This window comes from Mizuhopecten yessoensis, unplaced genomic scaffold (genome assembly GCF_002113885.1).
Source record: "Mizuhopecten yessoensis strain PY_sf001 unplaced genomic scaffold, ASM211388v2 scaffold716211, whole genome shotgun sequence".
Classification (NCBI taxonomy): Eukaryota; Metazoa; Mollusca; class Bivalvia; order Pectinida; family Pectinidae; genus Mizuhopecten; species Mizuhopecten yessoensis.
In genome coordinates, this window is record NW_018480003.1 from 181,241 (window position 1) to 198,661 (window position 17,421).

The following is a 17,421-nucleotide window of genomic DNA, read 5'->3' on the forward strand; positions in this document are numbered from 1 at the left end:
TTTATGTGGCACTGTCTTACGACCGGAGATGTCACAACAGTACACCACCGGAGATACACAGTGCATGTATTGGAAAACAAATATTTTCTTAACAGATTTCTACTTTGATTGATTGGTGGGGCTTGACGTCCTTGTTACGGTTATAAACGAGCATAGGACAAGTAGATTTCTAATTGAGGTAAACGACAACCTAACTCATTCAGGGAGACCAAAAGCTATTCCCACAAAATAAAACGTATTACTGATTATGTTTTAAACCCACAAGAAATTGGTCAAGTTTTTAATATCTTGATTCTTGTTGAAAATTGGAAAATCAATGTGCTCAATAAAAGAAAAGTATCAGCTGTACTTACCACCTCTGTAGTAGACTTTTTCAATTTATTTCTGTCTATCTTCATCTTGATGATTCAGTTTGAAATTTTACTGAAAGTGAAATTTTCAAAATTGTATTCTATAACATTACAACTCATTCTTACATTAGAAGTGACAGTCATAACGAAAGTCTTGACAGCTTCTCTTAGAAAATAATCATTATATGCAAATTCTGAAATCAAAAGCTTCTTATATTTGATAAATTTTTAAAATGGATTATTATTTCTTATTTTCCACTATGATTTGGTTTACACTAATATCAGCATGTAAATAAATTGTTTCTCTTAAATTTTCATAAATAAAATGGAAGATAACGAAATGTCACACTGACTCCGTTTAACTATGATCCTATCTATGTAAGTATCCACGCTCAGTGCCCAATTTAAAGTTACATGTCATCTTGATTTGACTCTACTGGCTTAATAAAAGAGTTCAGGTAAAAAAAATGAGACTTCCAATCAGACACTGGCTTAGGAACTCCACTGCCTGAGGCCATGTTCCACCTGTATCATTCAGCCAACAGTTGGTGGTAGTACAATTTTTTCATCTTCAGAATTCAAATGGTTATTCTATTAATACACATTTTTTTCTATACCCTTGATTTTCTCAAGTCTCTGTATGTGCCACCTTGTGGTTGATACCGGATGACTAGACTTGAAACTGTTAAGGGATCCTTTATATCTTTGATCTCAGAGTAACGTATTTAATTAAAGACAAAACTGAATCATGTGGAAACATAATAGTACAATTGACAGACTTCAATTTAAAGTTAGCTCTTCGATGATAATCTGTAAAACACTGGTACCATTCTCCATCAGTCTTTAAGTTGAGATTGGTCAGTTTAAATGTCTCAAAAAAAATCAATAAGCTAACCAGTTTTACCCAAAAAAACATTAAGCTGATTATTTCGTAACTTTTTTCAAGAGGTGTTCAAGATGCAAATAGCACCATAGCATGTTCAACAAATCCCTACACATGGAAGGTGTCATCAAGTAGATGTCTACCTTCATTTTTGTCGTGTTAATGGTTTTTATATTGAATGTTTTTTTATATCATATATGTTTCTATATGTCAACATTTGTTTATTCCTCATCTATAATAATTAAACCCAAGAAATACTTCCCGTTTGGTAATAGAAAATGTTTCGTCAAAATTGAAATTTTTATTCCCTAAAATATTGTATTAAATGACATTATCAGTCAAATTTATCAAAGGTTAAAACAGAAACTTTTCCTTTTTTGAAGTGTTGTAGCTACAATACCAAGAGTGCAGGTCACAACAGACCAACATCCAACGATGCTAATCACTACATTTATGTGGCACTGTCTTACGACCGGAGATGTCACAACAGTACACCACCGGAGATACACAGTGCATGTATTGGAAAACAAATATTTTCTTACCAGATTTCTACTTTGATTGATTGATTGGGCTTGATGTCCTTGTTGCGGTTATGAACCGAGCCTAGGACAAGTAGGTTTCTATATGAGGTTAACGACAACTGAACTCATTCAGGGAGACCCAAAGCTATTCCCACATTATAAAACTTGGAAGGTGTCATCAATTAGATGTCTACCTTAATTTTTGTCGTGTGTATGGTTATATATTGAATGTTTTTTATATGATATGTGTTTCTATATCTCAACATTTGTTTATTCCTCATCTAAAATAATTTAACCCAAGAAATACTTCCCGTTTGGTAATAGAAAATGTTTCTTCAAAATTGACATTTTTATTCTCCAAAACATTGTATTAAATGGCATTATTAGGAAAATTTATCAAAGGTTAAAACAGAATTTTTTGGGGGCCTTCTTCCTTTAAAAATAACAATTCCAAATTTCCATTCTGTTTTCCTGTTTGCCTTTACACAATCCAAGATGGATAAGTTTAACAGTGCCTCTGTATAGCCAGATGAATGTTTTCTCAGGAGGATGTAAATGACTGGTATCGACGCCTGTGGAATGACAATGGCCATATTAATGGGAACAAACTAAGAACATATCGTACACATAAGAATGAATTAAGCACTGAACCCTTTATTAGTAATATTATGTATTTTGGCTATAGACAAACATTTACAAAGTTCTGTTGCGGTAATCTTAAGTTAAAAGTCAAAACCGGTCGGTATTCTCGTCCAGTTACACCTTTACCAGATCGACTTTAGACACTGCTTTATATCACATGTATCACAGGGGGTCTATGTTTTAACTTTATGTAATTATGTACAGTGCTAGTTATTTTAGAGTGTGATAATGACTTTAAGTGTCTCATAAGCCAGATTTGGCTGGATGTTGATAACTGATTAATTTAATTTTTTTAAATAGCTTTTACTTTTTGTAAAATCTGCTGTAGTTTAATGTATATCGATATGCGACACTTACATAAAACCAATTGTATTGTATTATAATAATATGTAAAGTTCGGACATTTAATCTGATATCCCTATTATTAAGTGGAAACAATTTTATAAATAAATAAAATTTTACACCAAAAATCAATCCTGTGTATATGTTCATATTCACATGGTAAGATACTTTATAGTACAGACTATAGTTTACATGTAATTAAATCCTATTGTTCTCTAACTGACACCAAATCTCACCTAGCATACATCCAACACCTTACCTGTATATAGGAATATACCAAATGTATGCTAGGTGAGACGACACCTCTGTAGCACATGCAACTGACCACTGGTGGTCATTGTGCATTGTGGGAATCCTTGTGATTTAATCAGTGCCAAATTCTCACGTTAAAGACTCTGCTTTCAACTCTGTCATAAGAATCAAAGGATGCAGAATAGATATGACATTGAGAGTGGATTTTGAAGATAGGTACATAATAATCAGTTAGGATAGTACCAGTCTATGTGGGGACAGGAATATGGTGACTAAGTCTTGAAATACTTAAATAGATATCTTGGCTATGTGAGACTGGGAGGGGGGGTCACATATACTAACACATATCAATAGCAGGATGCTCCAAAATAATAGCACTACGTAATCAAGAACACTGACTTTTCATTTCCAAAATAAACATAAACCACACACTTCAGTAGAAACAGAACAGATTTCATCTGGCTTTGTACCCAGACAAGAAACAAATTCTTAATATAATTACAGCTCCAGTAACTTAATGTGCTTTATAGCAGAGACGTATAATACAGAGATTGGCGACTTGCTCTTGGCCTTACCATTGGTCACTGGTAACCGGATGTCATATCGCGAGTTACGCTTCACCTGCGCCATATTGGATATACGGTTCGCTGCATTAAATAATCCTTTTCTGTTCAAAACATAATTATGCCATGAGAAAACATCCAAAATCAACGTAATATTAAACCCGGAGCTAGCTGAGATTTCCATGCGGTTTGGGAGTGCTACATTGAATGTAAACTTAAATTATTAAGTTTAGAAAACACCAAACATCGAAAGATTGCACATCGTGGCTGTGTTTACATATCGGTAATGATTCTGGCTTCAGGAGAACACGAACTTCGTTTTTGTTCTTTAGACAATTTCAAAAAAGTTTTGAGAAATTAATTATTTGATAATATTTCTAACCAGGAAATTAAAATGAGGTTGTTACAATACTTGCAAAGTTTCATAATTTAGCTATGAACATACAGTTTTTCTTAGTAAACAAGTTAAAATGGCAGCTTGGATGTGGGAGGGTTATTTCTATCATGACAAATTAGAACACGAACTCCGTTTTTGTTCTTTAGACAATTTCAAAAATGTTTTGAGAAATTAATTATTGGATAATATTTCTAACCAGGAAATTAAAATGAGGTTGTTACAATACTGACAAAGTTTCATAATTTAGCTATGAACATACAGTTTTTCTGAGTAAACAAGTTAAAATGGCAGCTTGGATGTGTGAGGGTTATTTCTATCATGACAAATTAGAACACAAACTCCGTTTTTGTTCTTTAGACAATTTCAAAAATGTTTTGAGAAATTAATTATTAGTTAATATTTCTAACTAGGAAATTAAAATGAGGTTGTTACAATACTTGTAAAATTTCATAATTTAGCAATGAAAATACAGTTTTTCTGAGTAAACAAGTTAAAATGGCGGCTTGGATGTGCGAGGGTTATTTCTATCATGACAAATTAGAACACAAACTCCGTTTTTGTTCTTTAGACATTTTCAAAAAAGTCTTCAGAAATTAAGTATTTTATGATATTTCTAACCAGGAAATTAAAATGAGGTTGTTATAATACTTGCAAAGTTTCATAATTTAGCAATGAAAATACAGGTTTTAAGAATAAACAAGTTAAAATGGCGGCTTTGACGTGTGAGGATTTTTTTCTTTCTTAACACATTAACACACGAACTCCTTTCTAATTCATTATTTAATTTCAAAAATATATTCAGATATTTATTCAAACATAAAATTTCTCAACAGCTTTTTCAAATAATGTTTTTACAATACTTGCAAAATTTGATAATTGAGCTCTGAAAAAACGGCGACTGTGATGTGCGAGGGAACTCCTTTCATGACACCGGCACTCCTCTCTCGTTCGTTAATTTATTTCAAAAACGTATTCAGATATTACATTATATTTCTAACAAGCTTCTTTATATGAGTCATATATCTAGGATATGTGACATGTTGACACGAACTAACGAATGCACGATCGAATTATCATAGGTATCTCACTGACCAGACTATCGTCACCAGGATCGATAAGCTATCAAAACAAACACTCATGCCGCAACCCAAGTCTCGCAGCGTTTCTCAGGGATGCATGTTTTTGCGAGATCTGCATGAGTTGCCAATCTCTGTATTATACATCTCTGTTTATAGTATCTATTACACCTGTATAAAATCATGTCAGATTCACTTTTTTAACTTCACTGTGGGTTGGTTTGATTTTTTGATTCCTCCTTAAATTTTCAGTAGCAAAGTTACTGTGGGCACCAGAGAAATGTGGCTTAATCTCTGGGAGTTCCAAATTAGAAATTGGACTGGCAACAAGACATGTTGCAATGCACAGCGAACAGCCTCAGGGTGGAGCACACACACAAAAATCTATCATAATATATGACAAACAAGGAAGAAATATACTCTTTGTGCTACCCATCTTATATTCCCTGCTTCTAGAATGTTCTGTTTTCAAGAGACAATCATTTAAATCAAGCTAATGCTACTTAGATGTCATCAGCATGAACTTCAGCTGGATACATATACCATTAATGGATCAACGCGCGACTATACCGGTGTTATGCGTTATTGTCATATCGAGTAGGCCAGTAACGTAAATACCTGTATATTTTGTGACATACTTTCGTCCGTCGACATGCAATTGCGTTGCAAACGCTATGTGCTTTGAAATAAGATTGCATTTTATATCTGTTTCGTTCACGAGGACGTTAAAACTGATAATGCTTGTTTAAATCTCAAGTTGTGAACAAATCGACGGAGAAAGGGTATGCACGTGGTGGTCGATAGATGTGGTTACTTATCGATAATGTATGCAAGGTTATAAAGTGGTCCCAGGGCCCTACCCCACACGTTCATCTTAATGTCAAATCATATTTTTATTTTACTTTCATTTAAATGTTGAACGTAAGTCAATATAATGTTCCAATCATAAATATAACGAATAGAAACGGTCAGGTCAGCAAAATTGTAACCTGTCCAACGATAAAATGGCGGAAAAAACATCGCATTCACAAGTTATACAAATTCAAGAACATTTACCACTGTATCAGCTGAAAATATTTAGACTTGCCGTCTTCTCCAACTCCATTTCTATTGATTCATTTTATTCTATCTCGTTTTTGCAAACCGTATTTTCATATTTGCAAATCATTCCTGATACTGCAGACGGCTGCCATGTTGAAGATGCTTGCATGCCCGGATGATAGCCTCGAACCGATGAGCGCATGGCCCAAATAACACAAATGATTCACGCCACCATAGCGAGTACGTCTAATATTTTAGGCACATACTACTAATTGAGCTACACCCTGTTATGATTTTAAGTTTTAGAAAGTTAACTCAGGGCAGAGACATATAAAGCTTCCCTGTAGTATTATATAAGTCTCTCCTCAGGGATATAAAATATACCATTCTATATGTATTATTTGCCAAACTATTCTGAATCGGTCTCTGGAGGGGAGATAATTCCTTCAATGTAATGCCCAATAACTTTTGTATAAGATGTTTTAATTCCCTATATTTTGATTTTATACTGACATCCCCTGATTTTTTTTTACATTTTTTGTAGAGTCTATCTCTTTTGTGCATTAATTTTCTGATATTAGGGGTTACCCATGGCTGACTAGGTTTGGGTTTGATGTTTTTGTGGGGGATATGGTTTTGGATGGAATTAACCAGACCGAGTCTAAAGATTTCCCACATTGTATTTACATCTTAATCAGAGTAAGCTTGGATGGAATTTAGTAGGTCTGATCTGATGCTGTTCCAGTTAGCTTTTTTATAGATGGGGACATTTCTTGGTCTGATAGGGGCCTATCAAATTCGACAAATGGTATGTCGTGGTCTGAAATACCAGGGATGACTTCAGTACGGGAAATTTGATTAGGGAAATTTGTGATTATGAGATCAGGGGTATATTCATGCCTGGTTGGTTTATCTATGACCTGTACAAGACCAGTAGCATCTAGCAAGTTGGAAAAAATATAGTGATTTTGGACATGGCTAGTTTTGGGTTTGATAATCCTTCGCCCCAGCCCCAGCCTGGCAGATTGAAGTCACCTCAGTCCAATGAGGAGTGCCGCGTTATTTAGGGCAGTTGCCCTTCTCAAAGATGTATCAAGCCTTGCAAAGCTGATATCGTTTGATGTTTTGGGGATGTAGTAAGAGCATATATATAATGTTTTTTGCCCACAATTTTGATTTCTGCTCATATTATTTCTGTGGTATTGTCATCTGGTAGTAAATCAGGAACCTCGTCGCTGATGTAGTCATTTGTTATTGCTATAAGGACTCCTCCCCCTTCCTTAACACTATTCTGGGAGTTTTCTGTCGTTACGATACACTTTGAAAGTATCGGGGGGGGGGGGGGGGGGGGGATCTGAATGTGTTGTTTGTTTTTAACAGACTGAAAGTCGATGTTTAGTATTCTCAGGGGTTTGGTCTTACTTTTGATATACCGCTTCTTGTTAATTCTAACTGGGGTTGATGAATGAAGAGGTTTATGTTGAATGTTACAACTGTTGATGGTGTTTACACTTGCATGTGTCAAGGTCTGAGTATAGGCTATCAAACCTATTGGATGTACTGCTACTATGCAGGTCAAAGATAATATTACTATAGTTAGGCTGATCGCAGGTTATGCAATGCCAACTGACCATACTATCATTTTGGTCTTGGTATGTTTGGCTATTAAAGTTCTGACAATCTGTGTGAAACCACTGGTCACATGTTTCGCACACAATGCCCTTAGGTTCCCATGTAACTGTTGTGTCACAAGTACCACATGTGTATTTAGTGGCGTCATTACTTGGGCCTGGATTTAATTCTATGTCATTTCATTGTAATAAAACGAGCAGAATTATAAGGATTCTTAACCTACCTGGTTTGTACTTCAAGGGTTGTTTGGTTGGTTTAAACAGACTGTAGAGTAGGTGGTTAAAAGATATCTTACCCGTTATGTTTGTGTCTTGGCATTCTAATTGCTTTAGGTGGAACCGTTATGTGAGCACAACATTTTGTTTCAAAGTGTAGAAGGGATTTGCTTTCTACTTCCCATACATGCTTATGTCTGTGTTTATATACGTATGTTGGTATATTCATTATTATGTCAAGATATGCCGTATGCCGTATGTATGTTATATGTATAGTTATTGCACGTACCTATATTAAACTTAAGATGTATAATGCTAGTTGTAGCAGAAACCAATTGACCACCGCGGCCCCTCCACCACTGGGTCGCGGGTTCGAGACCGACGTGGGGCAATCGCAATGTAGGTAGGTGTTTTTTTCTCCGGGATCACCGGCTTTCCTCCACCACCTAAACCTGGCACGTTCTTAAATGACCATAGCTGTTGATAGAACGTAAAACACAAACAAACCAAACTTACGATGTAACGTAAGGATGTTTTCCTTTTGGAAGACGATAGTTTGCCAATGAGTGAATTATCCTGTTGCAAAGCTTGAACATATTTTCTTCCAATAGGAGAAATCAATGTTTTCCAATCGAATACTTGTCTATGTTTATCATATTAAACACTAAAATATACAGAAAACAAGAATGTACTAGTACTATTTTGATAGTAGGCCTACACCATAATAACAGGTACACAAATATTGATTTTTCTTGCGTCAATAGATAAGTGCATGGGCATAAAAAAAAAGATTTAGCACATAGTCATTTCAAGCGTTTTATTCTGACAAGTTTCGTTTGGAACCGCGTAGTCCATTTGTTTATTACCATTCGGTCCATTCGCCAGTGACCCACTGTAACCATGTATGCGTGGTCCAGTCACTTGTGACTGTACGTATACGCAAGGTCCATTCAACTGTGAATATGCACGCGTGGTGACCCAATCCATATTTTTAATATTTACATGCGCGGACCGGGCATATATGGATTGTGACCATGTGCGCGGTCAATTCAACTGTGACCATGCACGCTAGGACCATTCACTTGTGACAATGTACGCGAGGACCATTTACTTGTGACAATGTACGCGAGGACCAATTACTTGTGACAATGTACGCGGGGACCACTGGACCATTCACTTGTGACAATATACGCGAGGACCATTCACTTGTGACAATGACGCGATGACCATTCACTTGTGACAATGTACGCGAGAACCATTCACTTGTGACAATGACGCGATGACCATTCACTTGTGACAATGTACGCTAGGACCATTCACTTGTGACAATGTACGCGAGAACCATTCACTTGTGACAATGTGCGCGAGGACCATTCACTTGTGTCAGAAACGCGAGGACCATTCACTTGTGTCATAAACGTACGTACAATATTGTAGTTGTGACTTTATACAACGATAGCCATATTCGCCCGGGCCAAACCGTTCACATCATGTTACCATACGCGCGGTCAATTCTTTGTGGTATCATCATACTTACCAACTCTCCCTATTTAGGAAGGAGACTTCCGATTTTGGGCCCTAGAATTTAGCATTTTCAACCAGTGAATTTGACTCTTCCTATTTTCAAAGATCTGATGATTTCATCTGATGAACAACTCAAATAAGCCATTTAAAAGTGTTGTTTTCCCCGGTGTGTACATTTCTAAGAACGTGTAATCTACCCTATGGAATTTTAAAAAAAGTTGGCCAGTATGTACCAATTGCTGTAACCATGGTATTCGCGGTCTTTTCGTCCGTCACCACTCGCACGGTTAATCACCTCTTATCATAGTCGTGCGTCATTCTATGCGGGTCCGTTCACTTGTGGTCAAGTACGCGCGGTACATTTGAAGAATAAGAGACATAACACATACTTAGACATAACTTGGAAAAAAATGGACTCCCTTTTCATCATTTCTCTGATAAGCCACTTTATCTATATAATAAGTTGAAGTCGTACCAAGATTAGCTGCCACAGTTTTTTCCAATCGCTCTTTTATATGGGTGGTACCTTAATGATTTCACTAGGCCTGTTTCGAGTCTTGGCTCCGACTCCGTCTGTGCCGCCAGTTGTTCGTCTTCTTGGTCGTAGATTGAATCTTACAGGGTGTAATACTTCAGCGTCATGATAGGGTTTTCATTGAGAAACCGAAAGTATTTTAGTCAGGAAATTCCGTCCTCACTGACTGATATGCGCAGGGGGGGAGGGGGGGAGTAAAAGTACAAATATACTTTTTATCTGTTTATTATAAATTCTTTGTTAATTTAAGTCTTCAGAAGTAGTATTTTAATGTATACACAGAATACCAAAAAGGTTAGACCACAACTTCAGTAGATTATAACGCGACACCTGAAATGAGTTGCCTCCCCTTCATCACTTTTGTTCGGTGCACAGAGACGACGATGGTGACGGTGTACGCTGCAGCACTCGCAGTAAGCACTGTCTGAAGAATTATTAATACTTAAGACCTACCGTGCGTAAAGGTAATGTAATAATTATATTCGTTTAAACGGAAAAATACCTACATTTGTCTCTGGCTTCCGATTGTCCACGGTAGACCCCCAGTCACTCGTCTCACGTTTTCCTTTCAGTTTCTACTTCAGTTAAACCACGGAATTAGAATATCTAAGTCCGTGGTTAAACAGAGACGTATAATAAATATAATATATATAATATATTATACGTCTCTGAGTTAAATAGAAGTGTCATGCTTTAATTACTTTCTTTAATATGAATGGTTTCCAAAATAAGACTATCCGACCAACTGGTCAAGTAGAGCAATGGAGGCAGTTATCGACAGTCTAAGCTTCAAATTTGTTTTTCCAGTTTACCGTTTTGCGTAAGTTATTTTATGATGGCATTTCGAAGAAGTCGGGAAACGTACTCTATTTCATCATCTGCAATAAACGTACATGAGACGAATCGCGGGAGAAATCATTGTTTTGGTGGCATTAATGACAGGGGTAGTTATCGACAGGTGGAGGTAGTTATCGACAGCTAAATTAAAATGTTAATTATTTCTATTATTAATCTCTAATAATACATTCATTTGTTCTGACGTGTGTCCAATTGCTTAAAAAAGGTATAAACATGTCAAGTGATATGTTAAGTCATAAATGTAAATAAGCACGCTCCCTTTTCTGCACGCATGCGCAAACAGTCACCGTCACAGCAATTTGATCAAACACATTTTCTGGTTCCCTTTCAATATGGTGTCCCACCCCAATTTCGTATTATTTTGATCCCCAGTGATGCATTCCAACAGCCCAAATTTTTTGAATTATGATGCATTTACCCTACAATGATAGAGATCAGAAATTTAATTCAAGAAAACATAATTGAATCTTCTTGAAATAATCAATGTGGAAATGTTTTTAGGTTCTTAATGTTCACAAGATAATTAGTTATATACCTCCTGCCTAACAGAACAATTTTCATCACCATTTGATCTATGTAATTGATTACTTTTCTATATTATATTCTGTCTATATATGACTGCAGTGTCTTCAAATATTGATATTTTTCATAATTTGTAATTGCAGTTTATTTTGAGCATATTTACAAGACTTATCTACATGGATTTTATTGTGAAATTTGGATTTTTTAATATTTTAGTTTTGCTTGTAAAGTTATGTCTGTTCGCTGGATAGACTTCAGCATACAATTTTGTCGGGCACATGTTCTCACCTTTCACAATTCACGATATATATATTGAAATCATACAGGCAACTTTGAAGTACAAATCATTCATAAAAATATGCTTTAAATGGATAAAACAAAAATTAATTGGTATTTTTTTAACATACTGTCGATAACTACCTCCGATCCTCAAATTGCGGCAGTTATCGACAACCCTATTTCCGACCTTAACAATACCCCGGATGTAGATACTACGCTGACAAACGTTGCAGACGCTTCATGAGTGAAGTTGGATTACACCATTATGTGACAAATATTTCAGAAAAAAATGTTATCAAAATTCGAAGTGCCAAACATGTCTTATCGGGGCCCGTAAGGGAGGTTTAAAAACAGGATCAATTCTTCTCTTTGGAAAAAAAAAGTTCAGAAAATTTGTTTAACCGAAAAATGTAAGTGTATCTATCAAAAACACCGAGTGTCTGAAAAACGGTTCGTAATCGATCCAAAACGAGATGAATAGAACCGGGGGTCGATAATACCCCCCTGTCGATAATAACCTCCGTTGCTCTAGTATGATCTATCAATTAAGGATGCATGTCAGTGATATGTTGATAATGTAATCTCCTTATAAGACTTTTTCATGCCCAGGGATGGTGTAAGGAATCAAAGTTCCACACAGGGGTTTTCAAATTCGGTAAAACGATGTCGCACATGTGAAATTGTGGGGCAAGATACACATTTCTTATGTCTCTTTCTTACTCTGGAAAATTCTGTGAAATACCCACAGGATTGAGAGAAAAGTGTATTGCAATAATTCTGGGTCAGCATGAAATATATGTTTATGCTATTGTTTAAATGGTGGTACATACTTGCCAACCCTCCATATTTTAAGTATACTAGCGGAAAAAAGAAACTGTGCATGCCTAAAATGTGTTATAAAAATAAATGTGTATGACGTAGAACAACAAGGTTTTCAGGGACAATTTATTTGTTATTTATTAACAGTTGCATTCCATTTTCTACGTTATGGAATCAATAAGTTCTGCTCAGGAGTGACGTACACACAGCAGGGGTCAATACTGAGTTCACAAAGTTAATACCTCGTATGTCCACCATTTGCCTGCATGCAAGCCTGGCAACGTCGACGCATGGAGCTTATCAGACGGTTCAAGAATGCTTGTGGGATGGCATTCCAGATCTGTACCAACGCCTCAGCCAAATCAGCCGACGTCACTGGTTGATTAGGTAATGCCCGTAATCTGCGCTTCATTTCATCCCAGACGTGTTCAATGGGCGACAGATCTGGGTATACCAGCAGGCCAGGGCAACACGTCAACGTTCTGCTGGCCCAAAAGTCCATAGCGACACGAGCCATGTGTGGCCTGGCGTTGACCTGTTGTAGCGTAATGTGACGTTGCTGCCCTTGCACCAATGGAATGACGAGGGTTCCGGGAACGTAGCGCGTTCAAATTCCCATTAACAACCACCAGAGGCATTCTCCCTTTGGCTGTGATGCCGCCCCAAGTCATAACGTTGCCTCCGCCAAAAGAACGTCGTTGCACCACACACGCGTCACGAAAACGCTAGGATACACTTTTGAACGGCCGTCACTACTATCCAGGTGGACTCGCGACTCGTCCGTAAACAAAATGCCTGCCCAATCCCATCGAGTAAATCGCAGATGCCTTCTGCACCAGTCCAGACGTGCTACACGATGATGTGGCAGAAGAAGTGGGCGGATTGCAGGACGTGGCGGACGGATAGCTCGTTCACGCAATCGGTTCCGTACAGTTCTCGGGCTAATTGGTAGCAACCCAGGGATTGTCTGTGCAGTCAAACTTGCCGTTTGGAAGGGATTTCTCAAATGGACAAGCCGAATATGGTTGTCCTGTTGACTTGACGTCACATGTGGATGTCCCGCACAAGGTCGATCGCCGACGTGGTCAAACTGTTGATGTCATCTCCACAAATTCGGATTGTGTTTCGGTGTAGAGACAACGGCTTGGCCCAGCTTGAAGCATACCAATAATCCGGAGGCGGTCATTTTCGTTGAGCCTCGGCATAGCATTAATCACCAATTAAAATGTTATAATGCTGTTTTTACTGTTCATTGGTGTCAACAGAGTGACCCAACAGTTGAAAAATAAACTTTCATTGTCGAATTGGCTGTCTGGATGAGAAAAACCTGCAAACTGGTCAACGCCTATAGAGAGCAAACTGCATGGGAAAAACTGTCAATGATACACAGATAGTGTGTATGTGTCATACTCGGTCATGTGTGTGAATTTATTTTCATGTATATACAGTTGGTAATACATGTCCTATACAAATTCTCTGCATGCACAGTTTCTTTTTCCGCTAGCCTATAGGAGGGAGACTCTTGATTCTGGATCCTTAAATTTAGTGTTCAATCAGTGAATTTGCTTAACTGTTCTTATATTCTAAGAGCTAATGATTTCATCTGAAAGAACAACTCGAACTATGTCATTTTAAGGGTTATTTTGTCTCTAGAAAGTGTTTACGCATATTTTATTGATGTTTTAATTTTAGCATGCAGAACCTCATAGAAATTTCAAAAAGTTGGCAAGTATGGTGGTAACACCAGAAGTAGATGCTATTGGTTTATTAATCTAAGGGCGATAATTCCACAGAAGTATATAGTACTATTGTTGTAAGTTAGATAACACCAACAACTTTGTTAATGTTATATCAAAGTGTTACTTCATACACAAAGTATGTATCAAACCGACTGGTCCCTTTGTAAAGCTATGACTGAGTGGGCGATTTGTATTGTTTAACCTGTAAAACGATGGGATGAAATTGTATACTTTATATGTCACTCGACCAGGGACATTTCACCTATCGCTAGAGAGTGCATACACACTGTGTCAAATAGGTTACTGTTAGGGCATAGATCTAGCCCCCCCCACCCCACCCACCTCCTTTGATAATGCTACTTTTTTAAGGGAGGTAATGAATCATACAAAATATGTTTTCAGACCTTTCTTGTTTGTAAGGAAGATGTTCTGAATTCTGAATGTGAAGTATTATGTCATCCAATAGTACATGACAACTTTTTCATGGTGTTATGTTTATTTTCTTGACAAACTCCTCGTTATTATCTGTAACAAGATATTTTTCATGGGCAAAAATTGAGTATTTTTTTCTAATGGTCATGTATTTGTAATTATTTGTAGGTGTAGATCACTGGAAAAGATCATGGAGCAGGTTTTTGCGGCCAATCAAAACCCAGTCCTTTCAACTAATCAACAAACTCCAAGCATTCTTCCAACCAATCAAAATAGTGCATTCATAGCAGATCAAGATACAGTTGTTCTTCCTACCAGTCCAGACTTCGAAATGGAAACAATTTGTTCTGATCTTGAAAATCAAATAGACCCAACTGTCCTTGATGATATAGATCTTTATTTAGAATGTGATGACGATGATGTAAACTTCAATGTGCCAGTTCCAAAAGACTATAAAAATGTAACATTTAAGGTTAGTTTTTATCCAGGAAGTCAAAATAGTGAAGAAGTTGGACAAAGAAAGTTCATGTGTCGTGTCTGTGAGGAAGAATTCAAAATGGAAACCAAATTCAAAGTTCATATGGCTGATCGCCATGGTGACAAAAAGCCTTTCGTTTGTAGTATTTGTTCTTACAAAGCAGCATCAATAAAACTCAGGAAACAGCATTTTGTTAAAGTACACAATATAGAAAATAGCTCTGACACAAGTTTTGAGTGTTTAAGCAGTGTCAATAGGCCGAAAATGAAATTCATCTGCAGTAAATGTTCATATATTACAACAAGGAAGGATGAACTTGTGACTCACTTCAACAAAAATCACAGCAAGGCAGATAACTTGTTTTCTTGTGATCAATGTAGTTTTGTGTGTAAACAAAAGAAGACATTTTCATTGCATATAAAGAAACACGAAAGAACTTCATCAGAGTTGGTTTGTGAAATATGTGGGAAAGATTTTATAACAAACACTCAATTTAACCGGCATTATAAGATACATAAAGAGGAGCGTCCATTTAAATGTAGCATTCCTGGATGTGAAACAACTTTCAAAATTCAAGGTGCACTGACTGATCATGTGAAGTCTGTTCACAGAAGATGTGAGAAACAGAATCTCAAACCAGTGGGTCATATAAGTGATCAGTCGAAAAGTGAATTGAGCGATAAGCAGACCCAATAAAATGTATTTAACTAGTTATTTATGAAATAACCATTGTATGTGTGAATACATAAATGTTTAAATAATGATTTCTGAGTTGATTATTTTGCCAACATTTTCGAATCCAGTTATATTTTTAACCATGAGATACAAAGATATGCTGATTATATCTATTCTACTAAGAAAAATGTAATGAAAGTCTTTTTCAAGTCTACCTCAGTGACCATGGCCCTATGATAATCAATGTGGCCTATTTTGTACATTTAACCTGGTATCTATTGGAGAATTTTTTCATTTTTGGTCACAATTAAAACGATTAACACTGACACCGTGATTTATACAAGATGTTTATTTCAATCAATCAAACCCCCACCCCACCCTCCCTCATCTATCCACATAGCTCAACACATGAAATTTGCATTTGACAGATTTACAAACACTATTTCAAGTCAACTTCTGACATTGCTGTAATCATGACAGGTTTTAAGAAGATCTATAAGGGGTAAAATAGAGCAGCTAGCAAATCTTTAACTACATACAAAACATGTAACATCATTCAACAAAGGAAACCTGTTCCAGTATGGCCCACTTGCCATTGTTTTCATTTGTGGGGGATGTTTTTGGAAGAATGTTGGTCTGTTGAAAAATATCACATGCAGGCGCATTGTCTGTTGTCCATTCTAACATGATTCGTTTGCAACGCACGACCATGTTCTAATCTGCGTTAGAATCATGATCAATCGTGTTAAGCTCCTCCCATAGCACTTAAGCCACGCCCCGTTTCTAACCAAAACAATATGGCGTCAAGCTCGTCTCTTCAGCGAAATACCGCTGATAAGGCTAGTGGGCAACAAAACAGAAACGAAACATTACACATGTGTCTTATGAATTTAACGTTACACAAAACTCTTCACAAATAATCACCAATTTTGTCGGTAAGCACAGATTGGTATGCATACTGACAAGAATTTGGTCAATATTAATCTAAATGTGTCGTATAAACTTTGGTAACGAATGCTCGCCAGTATGGGCGGGGCCAAATGACCGACTTTTGAAAGCTTCTTTCCGATTGGTCATTCGGCTGCAGAATGACAAGTCGCCGGTTCAGGTCACAGAGTACTCTACTACAAGCTACTGTACAAGGAAATACAATGTTTCTAAACATATAAGAGTAGTATATTTGTTGAGGTGTGTTAGAATGGGGATAGTACATTGTTTTTCGGGTCTATACTTGCGATTAGAGCATGCAATTCTGTTTTAAACTCTCGACCTATCAGTCTCGAGATCAAACCAAATTTCATGTTCTAATCGCCAGTATAGCCACTCAAAACAATGTACTATCCCCTAAACAATACATGGTTATTAATGAAAAAAAAATTGTCATTACATCGCAAATGTAGAATTACCAGTATAACATATAACAGATTTCTTGTCTTCATTGTCAGTAGATTTGTTTGATGTGACTAATCCACCAGGGAAGGTCAAGGTTACACGATAGAGGAAGTGTTGAGAAGAGCTATCGTATCATTGAAATCCGAGGGGTTTTCTCTAGATATCACATCTACTCGGGACCCTTTGATTTCCTCATGACAGATTTAAATGTAGATGATGCATGTCAACTCTTTCACCACTGTGGACCATAATGG

At 36.8% G+C, this 17,421-nt stretch overlaps 2 protein-coding genes across 8 annotated transcripts in view; one reads left to right on the forward strand and one right to left on the reverse strand.

The window, feature by feature from the left end:
* LOC110442109 (E3 ubiquitin-protein ligase HUWE1-like) overlaps nucleotides 1–10,059 on the reverse strand; it is a 90,627-nt gene extending 80,568 nt beyond the window's left edge. For 6 of the 7 annotated variants that reach the window (XM_021485554.1, XM_021485556.1, XM_021485557.1 and 3 more), the window contains exons 1-2: nucleotides 6,083–6,245; nucleotides 354–423 (exon numbers count right to left, since the gene is read on the reverse strand). In XM_021485554.1, coding sequence (XP_021341229.1) covers nucleotides 354–398 — 45 coding nt within the window. In that variant the 5' untranslated portion in view covers nucleotides 399–423; nucleotides 6,083–6,245. Of the gene's footprint in view, nucleotides 1–353; nucleotides 424–6,082; nucleotides 6,246–9,964 lie in introns of those variants that run through there. The other variant, XM_021485552.1, reaches the window with a different exon arrangement.
* A 119-nt stretch (nucleotides 10,060–10,178) lies between these two features.
* LOC110442112 (telomere zinc finger-associated protein-like) lies at nucleotides 10,179–16,539 on the forward strand. Its single transcript, XM_021485561.1, has 2 exons — nucleotides 10,179–10,437; nucleotides 14,791–16,539. The coding sequence occupies exon 2, from the start codon at nucleotides 14,813–14,815 to the stop codon at nucleotides 15,794–15,796; it is 984 nt and encodes a 327-aa protein (XP_021341236.1). The 5' UTR covers nucleotides 10,179–10,437; nucleotides 14,791–14,812; the 3' UTR covers nucleotides 15,797–16,539.
* The last annotated feature ends 882 nt before the right edge of the window (nucleotides 16,540–17,421 follow it).

Coding starts and splice junctions, on each gene's coding strand:
- LOC110442112 (XM_021485561.1), top strand. CDS start 14,813: ATGGAGCAGGTTTTTGCGGCCAATCAAAACCCAGTCCTTTCAACTAAT.